This window comes from Podarcis filfolensis (assembly GCF_964270895.1).
Source record: "Podarcis filfolensis genome assembly, chromosome: 5".
Lineage (NCBI taxonomy): Eukaryota > Metazoa > Chordata > Lepidosauria > Squamata > Lacertidae > Podarcis > Podarcis filfolensis.
In genome coordinates, this window is record NC_139608.1 from 72,250,805 (window position 1) to 72,273,645 (window position 22,841).

The 22,841-nt window shown below is 40.1% G+C and overlaps 1 protein-coding gene across 4 annotated transcripts; it reads right to left on the reverse strand.

The window, feature by feature from the left end:
* Positions 1–1,032: 1,032 nt before the first annotated feature.
* LOC310762857 (solute carrier family 22 member 15-like) lies at positions 1,033–21,672 on the reverse strand. Of its 4 annotated transcripts, none has more exons than XM_083614490.1 (13): positions 21,307–21,672; positions 18,905–19,057; positions 16,275–16,417; positions 13,513–13,645; positions 11,720–11,884; positions 9,652–9,781; positions 8,743–8,964; positions 7,531–7,671; positions 7,279–7,367; positions 6,865–6,973; positions 5,155–5,227; positions 4,369–4,527; positions 1,033–2,960 (listed from the first exon to the last, which is right to left on the reverse strand). In XM_083614490.1, exons 3-13 carry the CDS (start codon positions 16,320–16,322, stop codon positions 2,934–2,936), a joined length of 1,296 nt encoding a protein of 431 aa, XP_083470616.1. In that variant the 5' UTR covers positions 16,323–16,417; positions 18,905–19,057; positions 21,307–21,672; the 3' UTR covers positions 1,033–2,933. The 4 variants fall into 4 exon arrangements, with proteins under 4 accessions (XP_083470616.1, XP_083470617.1, XP_083470614.1 ...); XM_083614491.1 differs by lacking the exon at positions 21,307–21,672 and adding an exon at positions 18,084–18,395 and having other exon boundaries at positions 18,905–19,021; XM_083614488.1 differs by lacking the exon at positions 16,275–16,417.
* Between the last annotated feature and the right edge of the window lie 1,169 nt (positions 21,673–22,841).

The window sequence follows — 22,841 nt, forward strand, 5'->3', positions numbered from 1 at the left end:
TGAGGAATCACACACCCACTCCCCAAACTAGCGAGCTCCACCTAGACTGTGGGTCCTTGCCTGCCCTCCCTCAGAATTGCCTGCCCTCAGATTGTTTGATCCACTTTGTAGGTACTCTCTTGACGGCAGAGTACATGATTTCACCTTTTTGAGTGTTTGAGATACCATAGTTGTTTATCAGCCTAAACAAGAGGTTCCAGTGATTCCAACAGCTTACTGCAGGGAGGGCTAACCCTTTTCAGACCAAGTGCCACAATGACCCATGGTCAACCCCCTGGAGACTGCATATTGAACTAGCAAGGATGCTATAGAGTCCAGGCTGCCTTCCAATAGTCCAGGCATGGCCAAACTTGGCCCTCCAGCTGTTTGGGGACTACAACTCCCATCATCCCTGACCACTGGTCCTGTTAGCTAGGGATGATGGGAGTTGTAGTCCCCAAACAGCTAGAGGGCCAAATTTGGCCATGCCTGCAATAGTCCATGCCCTAGCCATCCCTGGTTTAGTGTTTCTAATAAAGATCAATGCTAAGGAAAATGAAGAATAATGGGATTTCACCCAAAAATATATGCAGGCTCTACAAACGTGTGTAGACCATGCGATACCAAGGAGGCTTGGCTGTGTTCTTGACTTAAATAACTGCAGCAACGTGTATTTGAGATGGAAAAGCAACGCTGCAAGAATTCAAACCACAGAAAGGTGCCAACTATTATGAGACACCTCTGAAGTCAAAATCACAAGGTCATTCAATCTAGCAAAATTGGTGAGCTACATACTTCATGTTTCAGGGTAAGTCAGCCTACTGATTCTTCTCTATTGTCCAGAGGCTACTTCTGTTTCTGCCAGTAATGCTTTACATGGTATCCTGTATACAGTATACTTGCCCTTTCCTTTGCCAAAGGATTTATATGATTCTGCTCCTTCCTGTGCACAGAAAGACATAGGCAGAATGTTAGCCTGTCTTCAGACAGATTTACAAAATTTTAATACAAATGTAAGAGAATAGTTTTAACAGTAAAGAATAGAAACCACATCATTTAAAAGGTGTTTTTATTAGCCATTTGAAACATCATTGGAATAAAACAGCCTCATTAAAGATACATTATTATTTATCTGACATGAGAACTATTTCATTATGTGTCAGTAAGTTGGTGGAAAATTATCTTAGCAACTCACTTCTGCTTCCACAGGAGCTATATTTTCTCTTACAAAAATATAGATTTATAAAGCTTTCCATAATTATAAGCAAAACCCCACATAAAAATGGGTCTTCCATCTTTTTTCTGTTGTTTGGACATGAACACCAACATAAATTAATGAATTACCCAATGACATGGACAAAAAGTTCTGGCTGCTATGTTTTGGAACTTTAAAAAATGAAATATGCAGAAGTATATATAAAAAAAGCCCCACAAACCCAATAGTTCATCAAGTTTAATAACCAAGTGCTGAAGCAGGGTGTTTAAATAAATAATAGATATTTAAAGAATTGTAAGCCAGGTATCGTAAGGGTGTTTTATCATTATTATTTTGCTATGCTTACTTTATTTTAATAGTTGGACACTGAAATCATAAACTGTAAATGTAGATCGTTGTCAGCTGAGTCTTTGCCAGACACCAAAATGATTTGACAGCTGACAGCAGTCTGCTTGAATGCTATAAACTGTGGGCCTTGTTTCCAGCAGGCTATCAAAACACCATTTTAACCTTCAATTTCCCCATATATCAAGGGCAAAATGAAAAGAAATCCCTTTGGTATGATGTCATATTGTGAAAACTCTTGTTAGGATTGGATTCAAAGAACCGTAAGGAAAAGAAGTGGCAATGCAATATTGCAAAGGGCTTGCAGCTCACTGCAACGCTATAGTGTAGTAGGGAGGGTCTATGGCAGGCATAGGCAAACTCGGCCCTCCAGATGTTTTGGGACTACAACTCCCATCATCCCTGACCACTGGTCCTGTAAGCTAGGGATGATGGGAGTTGTAGTCCCTAAACATCTGGAGGGCCGAGTTTGCCTATGCCTGGTCTATGCTGTTTCTCATGATTATGCAAAAAGCTCTTGTGCAAAAAGATGAACAGTTTTGGATTTACTTTCACTTTTATACTTTACGCCACTGATGTGGGCTATATAACAGCCCTTCTGAGTGGAAGAATCTTTCTGCAGATGGATGGGCACATTTGTATCCAATCCATAATCATAAATAACACTTTCTGCCATGATACATGGAAAGTCATTGATAACTTGCTTCACACAAATCCTGCATTTCCTAATTGATCACTTAACTGTTTCTAACAGCAGGTTTGTACTGCAATAATTTAATTCTTACTACAGACAAGTCATATTGCAGCGACAGTTTGAAACAGGAACAAAAGGCATCTTTGGTCTTTATAAATATTGTGGGACATTCATTTTAAAACATAAATACAAAAATATTGGCATCATGAAGAGTGTAAAAAGTAACAACGCCTAAATATTCCAGGCTGACCTGTAACCCTCCATTCTGAAGGTGCTTTAAGAAGACTGTGCTAAGGATACCCTGAGCCTATTTAAATAAGTCAGATGCACCAATTAAATACCTTCCTCTTGCTTGCATGTTTAGGATTACTGTAAAAATCCTCAGTATAATTTAACACTTACACAGTTAAGTCATCTAATCAATATAGGACTGGTCCTTTTGTTACCAAAGACATAAATCACCAGGTAATTCTGAATGTCCTAGAACGTTTATAGAGTGTGGCAGTTTAAGATAGATATTTCACTCCTTCATTGTTCTTTGTGAGTTTGTATAACCCCTTCCCGCCATTCACAATTTAAGTTCACATTATTGAGAGTACTGGCATTCCCAAAATACTTTTAGAGTTGAATCTTGATGGCACCACACCTCAACAGTGGAAGTACTGTTGTCATTTTCAACCAAGATATGGTTATTGCACACTAATTGCTTTCTTCTAACTGATTTACCTGTTAAGCAGATGGAAAATAAATTATTAGAATGTGTTGTCATTGTTTTCTACTGTTATCTACTACTATTATTAGTCACTATTATTATTAATCACATATAATACCTAACATTTTCTAAGCGCTATACAGGGATTAAAAGAGAAGACAGTATCCATAATGATGAAAAGAGCAAAGCATGTTTCCCGTTGGGTATGTTGTCCTAGAACAATTGGAGCAGTGTGATAAATTATAAATAACTCTGCTTCTATAGGGCTACCTAAAGTGATTTTTAATTGTGTTTTTTACAAATGCCTTTGCAAAAAATAATATGCTAAATGCTCCAACCTAATTTCAATTGAATCCAACTATTTCAAGTGTTTCAGTTACATGAGCATTTAAATACAGTTGTACCTTGGATGCCAAACGCCTTGCAGGTCAAACATTTCGGCTCCCGAATGCCACAAACCCGAAAGTGAGTGCTCCAGTTTGGGACTGTTCTTTGGAATTCAAATGTCTAGTGCGGCTTCCAATTGGCTGCAGAAGCTTCCTACTGCCAATCAGAAGCCGCGCTTTGGTTTCCAAAAGTTTTGGAAGTTGAACAGATTTCTGGAATGGATTCCGTTCGACTTCCAAGGTACGACTGTACTGAAAAGGTTACCTGACAAATTTTGCCACAGCTAATAGCTACATATGTCAAATAGAAATAATTTACTTGTGTAATGCATGTTCTTTAAGAATTAGCAACTGTATATTTTACATCAACCAAAAAAGTTTTAAATATCTTCACAAAAATGTTCATTTCCTCTGAAATGACAAACTTTTCTCTCATTTGAAAACCTTGACTGAATACTTTGAAATGTTCTATAGATTTAAAGAGTTTACATCAAATAACTGTGATCCCCAAATGCCACTGCTATTATGGGATCAGAATTACATTTCTTTTTAAAGTGGCAATGGCAATTTTGCTGAAACTTATCCATGACAACCACTAAAACAGACAAAACTAAGACAACCATTTCCATAGTTTTATTTGCCATATGTCTGTTGCTATAGGAAAATATTCCAGATGGCTTCCATAATGATGGAATGAGAAATATGAAACCAGGAGCTCTTCCTGATACCACACATTAAATAGCCTATCAGTAACAGCATCACTAAGTAAAAGCAAGCAAGGAGCCGAGTGAATGAGATAACACAGAAACTCTGCTAAGAACATCATTTCCTATATACAAATAAAAAACAAGATTACATCCAGCATTTGGAGAATTCTTTCTCATTAGACATTGAAAAAAATATTAAGTATGTACATTTGAGAAATAAGGAGAAGGGGGGGGAATACTCTCAGATTTCAAATAAATTAGAGACTTCCTAGATTCTAATAGGGACAGAGGTTACTTCAGAAATTTTAAAAAAATCATTTTTACTCTGCCTTTTTGTTTTTAAGTATTTGGTAGGTAGGTGTCTGCAAATCATCAATGGTCTCTGCAATGGGTTTATTCACAGTTTCTGGTAGTAGAAGAGTAAGGAAACCAGCTGACAATCCACTGATTCCAAAGACCACAAATGGTACAGATGGGCCAAGGGATTTCTAGAAGAAATTAGTAATAAATTCATAATTGATACACACACACTTACACAAGTTACTGAAGAACAAATACCAACAAATCTATTACCCACTCAGTTCATATGCATATTCCCAAGACAGACATTTGAAAAAATATAATTGTATATATACAGATCCCCATAGGTTATACAGTAATAATAATAATAATAATAATAATAATTCAATGACAGCCCACTTTAAGTCCTGTTATCAATGGGTTGTATCCAATGCTAATCCTACTCAGAGTAGACCTACTAAAATTTACAGCTGTGGTTAACATGGTTTCTTAATTTCAATTGATCTACAGTGTGTATAACTTAGTTGGATACAACTGGGTACCTTTTTGACATGCTAAAGAACTGTTGTTGAAGACAGTTATATTATTCTTCTGCTGAAGAAAATGTAATGTGCTAAACTATTTTCAGTCCATAGAAAGCAACACACCATTTACTAGGAAACTGCAAGAGTATGATCACATCAGCTATGGCCATGGTTAACTATAGCATATGTAACCCTGCTTCATTTAGTGCTAAATATTGTGTGTGTGTGTGTGTGTGTGTATGTGTTTGTATAATGCAGTATAATGGAGGGACGTAAAGTCGTATTACTTACCAGAGAAGGGACAAATGGAGCCAAAATACCACCAAATCTACAAGTCATTGAACATACACCTAAGCCAGCATTTCTGTTTTAAAAAGAGAATTTGTGTTAAGTATCTGCAAAATATTTGCCTGTGAAGAGAGGATCAACACTGAAACCTTTTAATTTTGTTAAACAGTATATGCATAACAAGATTGTTGTGCTGAAATAATCATGTAATCTTTACCCCCATACAAAAAGATTACAATGTATTACAATACTAGATATCTTGTTATATTAGTTTCCATACAATTGACTTCCTAATCATCATACTGTGTAACCTGGAAGAAAGCAAGGTGAATTTTAGAAAATGGCATCTTACCACTAGGTGGTGATAAAACACCATTTTTTAATTTCTCCATAGTTTGTAAAGCATATTTTTACTAAATGATAATGTTATAGGTTTGGGGTGGGACCCCCCTAAACCCTGGAAATTCATAAATGGTAGGATTTTGATTATTTGGGGTATGAATGAAAATAACAAGCTGTGCCAGACAAGGATTCCCTGGGTTGGCTTATGCCAGGGGTTGGCAAGGTTTACCTTGCCTGGGCTGGTTCACTCCAGCAGAGCCCTCTGTGGGCCAGATCTCTCACGCCTGCGATTTCCGGCACCCGCGTGGGGACTCGCCGAGCAGGTGGCTTGGTTCGGGGGCGGCTTGTGGGCCAGTTAAACAACCCCCGTGGGCCACTTGTGGCCCATGGGCCTTAGGTTGCTGACCCCTGGTTTATGCAAACCAGCCCTGCTAGTGAAGAACAAATCCATTAACGTGACAAAAGGTGTTGATGGCCCGTCTAAGAGGAATCCTTGGTCCTGGGCAGACACAGATTGCTAAAGTGTACTGGAAAGAGGAAGGGAGAGAACAAGGACAGAGATCCGCCTTGGGCAAGCTGGCTGAAGAGAGGCTGGGAGAGCTGTCTTGGATTCCAGTGCTGCACTGTTGTGGGGAACAAGTCCCTCTTGAGATGACAATGCTATAAGATCTGGACTCCCTCCATCCAAACTCAGGTGTAAATACATGAATAAATCATACTTCTTAAAGCTCTGGCAACCTCCACCACATCTTCAATTCTCTAAAGGAATCCCAGGCATGCCTTGGCAGGGACTGGGGTGGCCAGTAACAATACAAATGTTTAAGCAGAGAAATGTATTCAAGCATGCAATATTGTTTCAAAAGCGATTAGCTGATCACATATGGGATCCTCTTCCTTAAAAAGCAGTAGAGTGGTACCTCGGGTTAAGTACTTAATTTGTTCCGGAGGTCTGTACTTAACCTGAAACTGTTCTTAACATGAAGCACCACTTTAGCTAATGGGGCCTCCTGCTGCCACTGTGCCGCCGGAGCACGATTTCTGTTCTTAGCCTGAAGCACTATTTCTGAGTCTGTAACCTGAAGTATATGTAACCTGAAGCGTATGTAACCCGAGGTACCACTGTATATATGAATCATTTTGTCCCAGAAAGACTTGAAATGTGGAGAAATCTCCATGATTTAAAACATTCAAGCTTCTAAACATGTAACTCAGGAACAGCAATGCTAATGCTGGCACACCTGTAGCTTGTAAGCTGAATGCACTTGCCGATGAGGTTTCATTTCTTTGCGCATTATTGCTCTTGGTATATGAGAATCGTATGGGATTTGAAGCCAACATTTTTTTAAGAAATACAAAAAGATTATTGTTTACCTCACTACTGTTGGGTAGAGTTCTGAAGTGTAAATATATACGATGTTGAAAGCAGCACTTACAGTCAATTTCCCATATAAAGCTAAGATGTTGGGACTGAATAAAAATCCTAAAACAGAGTTTGAAATAAATGTGTTACCATTATCAGCTCCACCTTCTCCCATTAAGTAAAATGACACACAAAGGCAAAGTTCTGATTTGGCCACATTTGGAGAAGATTCCACTGAAAACAAGGAAATTGTTTCAAGGACATTTGTATTTAAGTTCAAGTGGCAGCTTCTAGCTTGTGTCAGAAGTTCTCTTTTACAAAAGTTCTTCTCTGGCATTAAAACACTGCATGCACTTGCTCTCATGCCTTTTGATGAGATGAATTCTGTGTGTGTAATGTTTACTTAGAAAAGGACATATACTCACCACCTCTATTTTCTGGTAGGAACATGGTGAATATACAGGCAAGGCCTGAAAATATCAAAAAAGCAGTTGTACTTTTACGTCTTCCTGACCTAAAGAGAAAATGTAGCAGAAGCTCAGGCTGAAATCTCTGCAAAAATGTATTTTACAATTTGATTATTTGAAATGATATTATATTTTCTGTTAAGGGTCAACTATACAAGTAAAGGAAAGCCAAAGATACCAAAGGGAAGAAATAAAATAAATAAATCTTACCATGATTTTTCAATGAAGAACATGCAGAGTGGAAATGCTGGAACTTCTACCAGGCCAGAAAGAGCCACATTTAGATATAGGTTTCCTCCCAATTCTCCGGCATTCAACGTTAAGCCGTAATAGACAAGGCTGCACACATACCTAAATGTATCAATTAAAGGTTGATCAGCTAATGCAGATCCTCAAATGTCAGGGATGTGTGCAACAGTAACCTTTATCTTTGTACTATATAAAGAATATGTACACAACAGAAGAAAGCTTGCAACAATGCTACATGTACAAGTTATAACAGCAAGGACCAAACTCCACCTGAGATTTTGCTAGTTGTCCGATTACGTTATTTTATGTTATTTTACCATTTGTGGTGCAATTCCTGTTCAGGTGCATTTCAAATACACCAATAGGGTAATTGTGCCATAAACAACAAATTTAGACAATTGGATTAAGATTCTGTTGAAACCATCAAAACCTCAATCACACCAACCTTCATTTCAACTAGATACAGAAAGATCAAAATCAAATTAGAATATAGGCAGCTCAACTTCTTCTCTTTCTCAATCCCTAAAAGAATCAGAGAAAGAAAATTTCTCTGCATGTCCACCACAAGTGATTATTTTGCACCTGGTTCTGACTGCAACAACATCCAGTATAATCCTTAGTACAAAAGACTTTAGGGAGACCCCAAACCTACAGTAATAAAACAAAGCCAACTCATATGAAGCAGTCCATCAAGAAATAATGAATACTGTATAGTAGTTATTTCAGTTGTAACCTTCTTTGTGGAGTGATACCCTTAAAAAATAAATTTGCTTTTTTTAAAAAAAATGGACCTTGTGCTCTTAAATCCCCCTAGACACACATTCATACACACTTCTAAATGGAATTCATAATAATAGTTCTGTTATTATACTTCTCATAATGATTATCTCTTTAAGCATTATACCACAGAAGGTATGAAACTTAGAAAAAGAAACAAAAACTTCAGCTCTGCTCTGGGAGCAGAAGAGGCAGAATCAAAAAAATAATGCCTCGTGACTCAGAAAAACTCATAACTCTTTCCAAATATTTATCTACTTTTGGAAATGTCAGGTAATTTTGAAGTTGTTGCAATGAGGCATCAGCAGAATAACATTTTTTTCAAACAGCCCAAAGTTTGCTATTTTGTGTGTGCAACTAATTCATGCATCCTGAGAAGCTCTTTTTATTAATTACCAAATATACATCAAGATGACAGTGCGCCACCGAAGGACTGGATGCTTAATGAGGCTTCGGACACCAGAAGCTGAATCATCCTTTTTTACTGCTCCTGTGCATTGCTTCAGTTTCACAGACAGTCTTTCTTTCCCATTACCAAGGGCTATGTATTGTAGCACATTCTCTGCTTCTGTTGTCTTCCCTTGGGAGTATAACCATCTTGGTGATTCTGGAAGCATGCTGTAAAGAGAAACATTCAAACCGAGATGCCATGGATAATTATTTTGGGGGTTTTTAAATCTGTATATTAACACAACTGTCTTTTCATTAGATCATCATATATTACTAGCCTTTCAAAGCTTGACAAAATCTATCAGAAAGCAGGTAAAAATAGTGTATGCTAGTGATCTGCAGTCTTTTAAATTTATGAATCTGCAAACCACTGTGAGATTAGCCAAATTTATCAAAATATTTTAACCATCCTGGTACAGAATGACAACAAACAAGATTACTTCCAGTTCTCTGGCTCCCAAATTAGCAAAGCCACAACATTATTTATATATCCACCCATTATGGTCATATATATAAATTATTTTCATGAATCTGTAAAAGTACAAAAACTGTTCAATCATTTAATTCTAATAAAGCTATACTGCATGTGCAAACACTGCCAACCTTGACTTCCTTGCATACAAAGGGGTGTTTGTGAGAATCACAACCAACTGGATTTTTCTTCTGATTATATTGTTCCATAAGCAATATGTAAGCATTTGATTGACAGCAAAACAGAAATTTCCCAAGTTCCTCCAACTTATTTTACTTAGAACACAAGTCATTTCAAAATTCTACCTTTACTAGTCTGCTCTCCAGTAATGGTACTTTATTTCTGGTTTGCAAGTTACATAACATACACAAAACATTACTTACAAAGAGAGAAGGAGAAAGAAAAGTCCTGGAGAATTGGATACGAAGGCAAGGAAACGCCACTCTCTTATGTAATAACCCAATAAAGCATAAATTGCTATGCCAACCGCAAATGTCAAATTTGTTAATGAGCCTGAAAATAGAAAAAAAGCAAAAGGTTTCATTAACTATGGCTATAAGTCTCTCCACACAGAAAGTATACATAAAGGGTGACCCAAAAGTAGGTATACAGTTGAATCAATGAAATTCATCACAACAGATTTTATGGGTACACATAACTGACATTCAACAAAGTGGCAGTTAAATTTCAGACTGGCAGTTGGAAAGAATAGTGGAGTCAGATAAAAGGATTATTGTGAATGATAACAGCAAATTTGAGTCAAGAACAAAGAAAGTGGATTCTAAAGCAGTATACCTCCTTTTGGGCCACCCTGTTGTTATAAGAATTTAAGGTCTCATATATATAAATTAAATGTTCATAAATTTACAAGGCAAACACATATGTATATAAACCACATGTCTGAAATAGTACAAGAGAGCAATCCTGAAACCATTTTAACTCTCCCAAATTGACCTCAAATGTTTCTCTGCAAGGAGGAAGGAAATGGGAAAGCCTCTCTATTGTCTTCTGCTTACCTGTCTTTAGGGCATCTTTGTGTATTAATAGGGCGAGACTATTAATTCAGGAATTAAAGTATTTACCATCACAAAAGAATGGGCCGGCTGCCCAAGTAAGCAATCGCTGGCCATTGTCAGCAGACAGGATTTCTGTTGAAGACTGCCTCCTTCTGTGATGTATGTATGATGTTTTTTGGGGTGGTCTTGAGCTACAGGGTCTATATAAGGGCTTACACACCATTGTTCTGGGTTCCTCCTCCTTCCTGCATGTGGTGAGTGAGCACCCTGTTGCAACAGTTTAATAAAGATCAGGCTTACTAGCTGCTTTGCTTCTCAATATTCTCTGGTTGGCCTCTGTTATTTTCTCCTACCAATAGGGAACCCACTTAAGGGAAAAGGAGCAGATTTTTTCTACATGACTGTATAATAAGACCATAATTCATAAACCCTTACTCATGAGAAGTCCAACAGTGTTTAGTTACTTTATGCATGTTTGAGCCTCTAAGCTAAAAGACCTGAAACGCCTTTGTGGACTTTGCCAATTGGAAACCAACTCAAACATTTAGGAAATAAAATTTAGTATTTGAATCAAGTACACTAAAACTATCTTACCTACATACTCTAACCTTCTTGAATCTTAGGCAAGCTAGCAAGCCACAGCAAACTTCCTTTAATAAATTAGATCCCAATTGTTTAAAAATACTCTTTGAAATTCAAGGATCTAAAGTGAGTAAGATGAAAAACAAACAGCAGACATGAACTGAAAAAAAGATGAAGAAGAGAAGCGTTTGGATTTGATATCCCGCTTTATCATTACCCGAAGGAGTCTCAAAGCGGCTCACATTCTCCTCTCCCTTCCTCCCCCACAACAAACACTCTGTGAGGTGAATGAGGCTGAGAGACTCCAGAGAAGTGTGACTAGCCCAAGGTCACCCAGCAGCTGCATGTGGAGAAGCAGAGACGCAAATCCGGTTCACCAGATTACGAGTCTACCGCTCTTAACCACTACACCACACTGGCAAGAAAATGTTGTAACTGATGTATCTCAGCATAATCTAAAATATAATCCAGAATAGAGATGGGAACTACATAAATTATGTAGGCAATGGGCCGAAAGCCATTTTCAAAAGTATTAACATCTGTCATAAAAAACAATTAGTTGACTGAACAAATTCAGTGTTGTATCCACCTAAATAGATGCACTGAAATTAATGAATCTAAGCTAGTCATAGCCATTATTTCCAATGGGTTTACTCTGAGTAGGACACAACTGACAGAAAGCCCCAAACACAAAGTCTTAAAATTTTACAGTTTTTAGTAACTGGTTCTACAGAATCACAGAATCAAATTCCCATCAGAAATAAAGACCTACTAAATATAATTTTTTTTGCCAGAATTTTAGGAACTGCATTTTTTTTTTTTTAGCAGACTGAATCAAATTCTCATCTCTTACCTGTCAGTGCCCAAAAGGATTTTCCTACATATTCTTGTGTCAAAACAAAAGACACTAGAGACATACCACCATTTGTAATTCCAACGAAAAAGCGCGACATTGCAAAAATGTCATAGTTTGGAGCAAATGCTGAAACATACCCAAAAATGACATCTAAGAAAAGACCTGCACAAAACATATAATGGGTAAAAAAAAAATTAGTTTTGTGGTGCAATCCTACATATGTCTACTAAGAAGTCCCATTGAGTATGTTTAGGATTGCAGTTTTCAATGAAGAAAAATAAGGTGAAAGGAGAAATAATAAGACCCCCCCCACCTTAGGTGAAAACTTAGCTCCACTGAAATAGATCATACTGTACTTCTAGTATCTTAAAACATCAAGAGACAAATTATGCATACACACATAAGTTGACAGTACCCCAAATTAAGATTTATTGTTTAGAAATAATCAAATATGCTATTTTTATAAGAGAATGTAGCTACCACAACCCCAAAGTCTTCCTACTAAGTTATTTTAGTATGGACACAAATGTATCAGCTACTTGCAAATGTGTTAGCAATATCTAAAATGTCAAAGGTGTCCAAATGGAAATCTGTGAACATGCAATTCTGTGCATGTTTACTTGGAGCAGAGGGTTGCCAACCTGGCACCTGACTGAGCATTCAATAAAAAAGGAGAAGTTTCTAGCCCTCGTTCCCCTTGAAAGAAAATTATGAAGCCTGGCTGCTCCTTCCTGTGAAATCAGAGTTGTGATTGATGAGTGAGTTGTTTGGATACCAGGCAGCAGGAATCCATGTGTCCTACAGAGCTCCTCTTTCCCTTTAAAGCACTTTGCCTGTTTCTTATTTTCTAGTCCTTAGATCCACACACTTGCTGCTCTATTTTTCTATTTGTTTGTTTTGCTGCCTCACAGCTATGTGAAGCATTCAACAGGCAGCTACTTCAGAGGCTTTCAAATCTGTGCTGAAGTAGAGGAAGTGTGGAAATCACCTGTCACTTGTTTTGCTGCCTGTTGGTCCCATGGATCAGGCAGCTGCAGGAGAGGGGTCTCAGCTGAATATTGGGAGGCAGGATATGGCAACCCTTTATTTTTCTTTTTTTGCTTCTTCTGAATGCTCTACAGCAAGGACTGTTCCATAGCTGTTGTTGAGAGGGTCTCCTCACAAGCTGGAGGCACAGCAGAACTTTGCTGAAGCTCTTCAACCTCCTGGTTAACAGCTGATGTACCGGAAAGCAGCAGATACTGAGGCCTGAGGCTGCTCAGCTGATGCATGGGGAAACATCCCCGCACATCAGCTGAGTAAGTCCCACTTCCCCTCCATCTCACATGAGCTGGAGCAGCAGCAGGGCTTTCTTGAGCTGCTCAGCTGATGTTTTATGTTTCCATCTCATTTTTATTTCTATACTTTTGGAGCTGGCAGTCATTTTGTGAGTGGTGCCCTTGGCAGCTTCTGGAAATTCTAAGTGTGCTCCAGACCCAAAAAGGCTGGCGACTGCTGACTTAGAGGTTAAGCCCCATAGCATCCAATGGGGATTTCTCCCTAGTTAAGTGCATTTAGTATTACAGAGTAATTTTATTTTGTAATTTCATAATTTTGTGTACTGACTCTGAAACAATTCTGAAATATAATGTGTGTGTGTGTGTATAAATGTATACACACACAAAAAAGGCACTCATACACCATTAGTATGAATCACTTAAAACTAAAAAAATCCCTAGGTGATATTAAACTCGCAAATTTCAAACAACCAAAAGACTGTGCCAGATACACAGTTTTCCGTATCATCTTACCTGTTAGATACACAGGCTTCCTGCCCAGTTTATCTGACAGTTGACCAAACAATATATTTCCAATAAGCAACCCAGCAAAGTACAAGGATGCTGCCAGGCTCACCTTATATGCTTCATGTCTGATTAAATACCACTGTTAAAAACAAAAAAGGACTCTTTTCAGTTAAAACATAGTAACAAACCAGTGATAAGTTATCTAATCTCAACAGGTCCACTAGTCAGAAACTAGTGTAATGGCAACAGGCCTGTTAGTCAGAAACAAGTTGCTGCCATTTCCAATGTAGCCAGGAGATTGGTTGGGAAGTGACTGCTGAATCCTTTCTCTTCTTGCTAGCTTGCTTGCATACATACTTGCTTACATACTCCTGAAACTGCTGCTCCCGATTCATTAAACTCCCAGTCAGGCTAAAGTAACATCTACCAAATGAAAGAGGCAGGGATCCCTCCTGCCAACCTAAACTGCACTTTAAAATTTTCTCCCACTTTACAGGAAACAGACAAGACCCATATTCTGGCACATGGAACATAAATTTATTCTACCTTCCCACATCAGATTTGAAGTTTAAAGGTAAATTGTTGGTGCACTATACTTCCCAAGCATCGGTTTACAATGCATTTCCTATTATATGCTGGTTTTCTACAGGAGGCTACTTAATACCCACATGGCATGCAAAACTGCCTGGCTGTGAATGAAAAAGGACTATGGTAGAATTGCACAATGGGAACAGTAAAATGCCTTCTACAACCCCCAAGTTCAGAAGTCATCTCAAGAAGAGAGCACAGAAGCATATCCATCGCAGACCATTAGGGACATAGAGGAGCTCTCCGGTCTGGAATACATTTTGGAGTTTTGCGTAGGAAAGAACTGCAATCTGACATTGGTTACTATGGTAACTAGCAAAATATCGAGCTGAATTCATAACGGCTCCTTGTTTAAACAGCTGGCCCTCATATTTCAATGTAATTCTAGGAAGCTACAGATTTAGAGCTTCTGATGAAGTCCTTGATATGTAGGTTAGTGATCAGTACAAGTACAAAAACAAACAACACCATACAATTGGGTGTTAATCCAAGCAGGAAGGTGAGATGAGCTACAGGAACCACCATTATAAGAAATGAAAATGCAGTTGGATAAAATATTGAAATTAAGAGTGATGCTAAGAACACGTCCAGCATTTTATTAATCTACACTGACATTTCTTAAAAGTTTGGTTTCTGTACCTCACATTTTTTTTCTTATTACATCTGTAGCTCTTACCTACATGTTTGGCTCTCACTCAGTTTATAAATGCACAAAATTCAAATACAGATCTTAAGTGTGACACACACACACCCAAACATTAAAACATTTAAACATTTACCAAAGCGATACAAGAGCCAGTTTTCAAAGACTGACATAATATTACATTTATCAAGCTTTATCATGCCTATTTTTATAATAGTTTTGAAATGAGAAAAACATACACCAATATAATTTTAATATACTTTGTGAGCCCATCATACCTTCAAGCCTTTGGCAAGTTCTAGAATCACAGAATTGGAAGGGACCACGAGGGTCATCCAGTCCAACCCCCTGCAATGCAGGAAACTTTTGCCCAACGTGGGGCTTGAACTCATGACCCTGAAATTAAGAGTCTCATGCTCTACCAACTAAGCCATCTGGCTAAGATGTAACAGAAGTTTTGACCTGACCAAGAACATCTATCTTATGAAGAATGGACGTTTAACTATCAGGATTCATGTGCAGAATATTATATGATTATTCCAGCAGTGATTTTAACCAGAACACAGAGGTACACCGCTCAAAATAATCATAAGCACTTCCATGGATACATCTGCAAAAGCAGGAATTTTATTATGTTATAAATCACTGAGCAACTTCTCGCTCCCACCATTTCAATTCTCCAGAATGCAATGTAGTGTAGCTAGTGTGGTTCCATACAGATGTTGTTAGACTGCAACTCCCATCATCCCTGGCCATTGGTCACGCTGGCTGGGGATGATGGAAACTGGAATCCAACAACATCTGGAAGGCACTACGCTGGCTACTGTTTAAGGCTAGAGAGCACAAACACTTGAGTGTACTGCAGTAAAAAGGAAAGCAGAAAATGTATCCATGTTTGCATGTGCTTACAAATCAATTTAAATACTAAGAACACCAACACGAGGCTACTTGGAAGATACTAATTGTGTGACATCTCTTTCAATGATGGGCCCAAATTTAAACAAAATGCTGGTTCCCATAAGAGCAGTCACTTTCAAAGGGTTTCAAGCAGCCTAGTTCCATGTTTAAAGGGTTCATAACCTGAGCACCACCCTTTATGTAAACAGCTAGTACATATGTGTACATCTTCCCTGATGGACACAAATCAGTAGCATGCAAGTGCCACATGGATAAGGGCTAGAAAATAATTTAAATGATTCTTAAACATTGAAATCAGGCTAGGCACATGGAACTCTGGATGAGCAAATGCTTTGCACACACCCGATCTCATGCTTTATATAAGCCCTTTCAAATATGTAAATGCTGCCTCGAACAATGTTTGAAAGAGATGCACATAGAGGCAGGGAAGCACTGCTAACAAGTAGCAAGAGAAATAATAAGTCTAAAAATAATCTAAAGGTGCACTAGAGAGCACTAAGCCAGGGCCAGAGAAACTATCTGACAGTATCACTTTCTCACATACAATTCTGAGGTGATAAAAATGCAACCTCTATAGCCATAGCTTTTCATCACTGCTTTATTAATTTTATTTCCTTACATTTATTTCCTGCCTCTCTTCTGCCACGGAACTCAAGGCAGCGAACATGTGGTCCCGAGGTGGTCACCCATCCAGGCACTGACCAGACCTAGACCTGCTTAGCTTCAGCAAGGTGGTAGACTTATGTGCCTTCAGACCACACCCTGAGACACAAAAAGAGCACAGACATAGGAGGCTGCCTTATACCAAGTCAGACTTTTAGTCCAAGTAGCTCTGAATTGCCTACTACACTGCCTGGCAGCGGCTCCCAGGGATTTTTGTAATAATCCTTATTGCATTTACCCTAAAAACAGTGATAATTATCAGTGGTGAAGCACATTGGTAATGTTGGTAATAGAACCAGAGCTAAAAGAATTGCATGTTGTAGAAACAGCTTGCAGACTTCCAAGAAGGCTGAATACAGACTCCGCTTATTAACCAATCTACTAATTTCCTGCTGGGCAAACAGACCAGATTGTTCCTAAGGGAGAAGCAGTATGCATGTTCCAACTTTTGTTTAACTTTCTATGTTATCAACATGATGATTCTAGCAAAAGGCTCTCCCCCCCCCCCTTCTTGTTCTTTTGTAAAATCAAGTGATTACTACTAACCTTCTTTTAATGGGCAGCAGGAGTGGTTCAAAAAGTCTAATTTTTATTCAGCAAAAATGAAACAAGCAAGGATATAAAATCATTTTTGCTTTTTTAAAAAAAAGTTTCCCTCTTTAGTAGGAAACATGTACCTGTGGAGCAAGAACCTATTCTTAAATGTTCTAGATGATATTTGAAGTCAACTGTGACTACCGTATTTTTGGCCCTATATGACGCACACACATTTCCCCTTCATTTTTGGAGGGGAAATGTGTGTGCGTCCTATGGGGCGAATGCAGGCTTTCGCTGAAGCCTGGAGAGCGAGAGGGGTCGGTGCGTTGTGGAGAACTGCCTGCACCCTGAAGCCTGGGGGCGCGCTGAGCTCAGTGCCCCTCAGGCTTCAGGCTTCGCGCAGCTCTCCCACGGCTTGTGGAGAGCTGCCTGTTCTGGGGGCTGGGGTCGGGGAAAGCTCGGGCTTCCCCCGCCCCAGCCCCGCGCCTGGGGGGGGAAATAATTTTTTTCTTTATTTCCCCCCCCCAAAAAAAAAACTAGGTGCGCCCTATGGGCCAGAAAATATGGTAATGCAATGTAGGTATCACCATCCTGTATCTCTTGAACCTTAAAACAAACAAAAACAAAATAACAGGTGCCATCAAGAGCACTGTGTGTGGGGCCACATTCTCTGAGAGCTGGTGCCTTCCTCTGTGGATCTTCCTTTGTGGAGGCACAATTTAAAAGCAACGTGGAACAGAGATTTTTCTACAGTGATATCCACTTTAGAGAATGCTCTTCCCAGAGACATCCAGCTAGAAGAAACCTTCCCTTCCACTGAATGGAGCCTTCTTAAAAAGAAAACAGAACAATACATATGAACGAAAATTGCCTCCATTTTACTGCCTTAACTTTACTGCTTTTTAAATTGGCAGTAAGGTTAAAACTGCTCTATGTTTAAACTATAGTGGCTCTCAACATAAATGTGTGTTTTTTGCCTGATGCTGAAATAATACTTTTGAGGGTGCCTGGGTACCTGGAGAGAGCATTCCAAAGGTGATGAGACCACACTGAAAGATTCTCTCATCCTGACCACTACCTGCTGCCCATAATGGCAGCAACTGGAGAAAAGCCTCAGATGACAATCTCAGCCGATGTGGGAGGAAGTAATGAAATAGGTATTCAGGTTCCAATATGCTGAGGTTTTCAGGAATAAGACTAGGACTTTGAATTGAGCTCAGAAACTTACTGAGCAACAGTGTTGTTTTAGTACAGCTGAAATGTGATCTCTGCACCTGGTCCCAGCTGGGAGTCTAGCCATAGTGTTCTTCATTTGCTGCAGTCTTCCACGACAGCCCCATGTAAAGTGCATTGCAGTAGTCAAACTGAGAAGTCACCTAGACATGGATAACTGTGGCCAGACATATTACAAACTACTTCTGAAACTCATCTGTTCCACAAGCCAGGTTGCCAGTGGCAGGAGCAGGAGCACTGCTGTTTAAGTACTATAAACTCAAAGTACCCTGGGACACATGAAAGAAGATGCAAAATTCTTTGGATCCTAAAAAATACAGATGACAAAAGAGAAGAGATCCAACAGCAAAAGACGCTCAAAATGCCCACAGCAGTATTTGACTGTACATTAAACAGACTAATTAGGTTTGTGAGACTTTTAAAATAAATAAATGTAAATATGTGGTGTAAGTTACACTATGACACTTTCATTATAAAAGGATTCAGATCATACTGTAGTAAATTCTAAGCCTTGAAGAATTAGAATTAACAAATTATTTTTACTCAGGGGAGTAGTACTTACACGTTGAACGGCATAAGGAGAAATATTAGAACTATGAAACACTAAAGATTAGAGTACTAGTTCAAGTGACTTTTTCTTTAGCAGTGAATTCCATGTTCTCATTTAAAAAAGAATTGCAACATACACACAAGCCTAACCTGTTTTTTTTCTCCAAGGTTTTAAGAGGCAGCATCCTATATTGAAGCCATATGGGCAAAATAAGAAACCTAAAAAATAGAAAAGAATGCTAAGAAACAGCAGCAAAATATACTTGCCTCTGTTGCTATGGATGTGAAGTTGCTGGTAAACCTGACGTGTTTTGCAAGAGCCTCCCTACTAGTACTAGTTTGACTCTCCTCCAGGTCGAGATGATATTCTGGCACTGCTCCCACTAGCACAATAAGCATAGATTGAAAGGCCACAAACACCTTAAAAGCAAAACAAGGAAAGTTTATTTAGAGCGATCAGTCAGATAAATAAATACACATGCCAGGTCCCAATACTCAGTCATGCTCTGGTGTGACCAAGAAACAGAACCCAGTATAGAGTTGTACAGACAGGAAAAATTGAATTTAGCTCCTACACCTACTGCATCTAGGCCTTTTTACTGTCTGCCATACATATGATTGGTTGCTATTTCTTTTTTATGGAACCAAGTAAAGCACTGTACTAGAGACCATTGTTTCCGTAAAGGCAAGATCTGATGCTTGCTGGACTTTCTGTCACTGACAAGAATCCTGCAATGGGTTCTATTGTGTAGCTGAACACACAGACAGTACGCAATAATGTTCTACTTCACAAACACACTGGCCATCAAAACAATTAGCATCTTCCAAATGTTCATACAAAGGCATTCCAACAACAAAAAGAGAAGACTAATTATTTGCCACTGAGTGAATCTACAGCCCCATGCACGTGGAGTTTGTCCCACTGGACTTAGCTTACGCCTAAGATCAATCAGTTTGAAATGCCTGGCAATTTAAAACCAGTAGGGTATGGTAAAATCTCCTGTTCTATCTATTCTTAAGAACGGGGTGGGATTTGGGAGTCTTGAAAATCTTCCTTAGTAATATAGTTTTTATTATATTCAATGATGTGAATTTTCCATTATCATATTCAACAGCTCTTTAATCAGTGTTTAGTACGTAAGAAACTTTCCAAGTTTTTAAATAATCTTTCAAATACAGTGGTACCTCGGGTTACATACGCTTCAGGTTACATACGCTTCAGGTTACAGACTCCGCTAACCCAGAAATTGTGCTTCAGCTTAAGAACTTTGCTTCAGGATGAGAACAGAAATCGCAGCACGGCAGCAGCAGGAGGCCCCATTAGCTAAAGTGGTGCTTCAGGTTAAGAATGGACCTCTGGAACGAATTAAGTACTTAACCCGAGGTACCACTGTAAAGGCCCCAATTATGGAAATGATAATTCAGTATCCCCAAGTCATGACAGCAGTATTGTAGTTACATCTTAATTTCCATTAAAAGATCACATCTCCTTTTCCACATATTATTTTTTGTGGCCTTTAACAACAGTGGAACTCAAAGCAATCATACAGCAAGCCCACAACTGACACTCTTTCCTAAATTACGTAGTTAAAACCCATTGGGTTCAATGGTGGGTCGGATTGCCAAAGTCATTTTCCTGGAACCTCGCCCCCCTCTGCCCCTTTTAAAAATTTTTGCCACCTGCCTGAAGCTGAATGCACACAAGTTAAATGAATGTAAATTGTGGGCTTACTGTATCTAGAGTAGCCCAGCATACACCCACTAATCAGAACCAGAACATAACATTTGTGCCAGGGTAATAATCATGTTATTAATATTATTTTGAACACCATTACAACTTGGTAATGATAAATTAGAAATGCCGTCTTCAAAAAAGATTTTATTTATTTTTAAATCTGTATACCACCCTTCATACACAGATTTCAGGGAAGTTCACAACATAAAAACACAAGATAAAAAAAGTAAGTGACTTCAAAATCTTAAACAGCACTTTTTGGGGGGTGGGTAGCGAGTTGGTCAATTAGTAGTGGGGGGGGGGATAGGTCATCAGCCTTTTCTTCTCCCCAAGATATCCCACATGGCTGCGGAGGTTTAGGACCACTGTTTTCCTTCTCCAAATGGGCTACATTCGCAGGCTGACAAGCCTCTCCGCAGCACGTGCAGAGCATGAGAATGATCTGAACCACAGGGTTGTGGGTCGGAGCCCCACGTGGGGCAGGAGGTTGGACTAGATGACCCTCATGGTCCCCTCTACAATTCTATGAAATATTCCACAGGGGGAGGTCTCTCCCCTCTCCACACACCCAGCGCCCCGGAGGGCGAGTCTCGCTGGTCAGGTGCTTCCAAAGGAAGCAGCATCCTTCTCACCAGCAGCTGCGTTGCAGGAACAAGCGACGTCGCTCCCCTCAAAGCCTCCCCCCCCCCAAACTCAGCATCCTCCCTCGGGAGCCGCCACCAACCTCCACGAGGCAGCGCAGCCGCTTCCTGCCTGCCCCGCGCCCAGGTCCACGTAGCGCCCTGGCTGTTGCCTTGGCAACGCGCGCCACGCGCCACACACACACACCGCGTGACAAAGGGGCTGAGGCGGAGGGAATTATGGGGGCAACTGCCATCTGGCCTGGCGGGGAGGGGGGAGGAGGAGCCGGGCGGGCCCCGCGCATCGCCCCCACCTGCAGCAGCACCAGGAAGGCGGTGAGGCGCTTCTGCCTGGGGCCGAACTCCCCCACCAAGCCGAAGGCCTCGTCCAAGTCCATGGCTCCGCCGGGCCTCTCCGAAGCATCCCCGTTCAGAGAGAGCGAGCGAGCGCCGCAGGGCCTCGAGCGCTCCTGCGCTAAGCGGTCGCCGCCGCCGCCGCCGTCCGAAGGTGGTGAGGTGGCCGAAGTGTGGGGGAGGGAGGGAAGAGGGAAGCGGCTCCTAAGCGACCTCTAGCGGCGGTTGCTGACAGGACAATGGCGAGGTGTTTGGGGGGCGGGGCTAGGACGCCGCCACTCTCAGCCCCGCCCCGCCCCTTTTCTCCCCGATTCAGCCGCAAGGATCAAAGTAGGCAGGAGCGAGGGGGGAGTGGCCTGAGTGCGCAAGGGTTTCTGGGACAAAAGGGTGCTAATGGGACAGCGCCTGCGCGGAATTAAGCGTTTCTCTTGTCAGCCTCTTCCTGAAGCGTGTTCATTCGAAGCGGGTCCCATGGAGTTCACCTGTAAAGTGCACACACAAAAGAGGACCTGGCATATAGCTTTAACATCTAATCTGAATAAATCCTAAAGTAAAAATAATAATAGTAAGACTTAGTTCTAGGAACTCGCATACATCACATAAGAACACTAAAATTTTATATGTCGATTTCCATGTATAGATGCAAAATTAGAAATATTATCACTCCATATGGATGTACACATGCATTTGCTGCTCTGGGGAACATGCTGTTTAATTTTCAATTTGGAAAATTAGGTGACTCATCTAAGAGCAAATGAACTCCCATGCAAAATACACTAGAAGCCATAGGAAGCAGCTGCTGGGTAGGGAACAGGGAGCCAATCACTAGACTGCAGTTGTTGTCATCCCCCTCTCTCATGCACAATTTGAAGTGAAACAATACAGTGGTACCTCGGGTTACATATGCTTCAGGTTACAGACTCTGCTAACCCAGAAATATTACCTCGGGTTAAGAACTTTGCTTCAGGATGAGAACAGAAATCGTGCAGCAGCGGCGCGGCAGTAGCGGGAGGCCCCATTAGCTAAAGTGATGCTTAAGGTTAAAAAAAGTTTCAGGTTAAGAACAGACCTCCAGAACGAATTAAGTTCTTAATCCGAGGTACCACTGTATTTCATTGTAACCATTTTACTAGTAAGTGTGCATAAGGATAGTAGTATAAGGCAACCTAACATATAGCTGTTTTCGTGTACGCTCTAGATCAGGAGTCAGCAAACTTTTTCAGCAGGGGGCGGGTCCACTGTCCTTCAGACCTTGTGGGGGGCCGGACTATATTTTTTTGGGGGGGTGAACAGATTCCTGTGCCCCACAAATAACCCAGAGATGCATTTTAAATAAAAGGACACATTCTACTTATGTAAAAACACCAGGCAGGCCCCACAAATAACCCGGAGGTGCATTTTAAAGAAAAAGACACATTCTACTCATGTAAAAACACACTGATTCCTGGACTGTCCGTGGGCTGGATTTAGAAGGCAATTGGGCCAGATCCGGCGC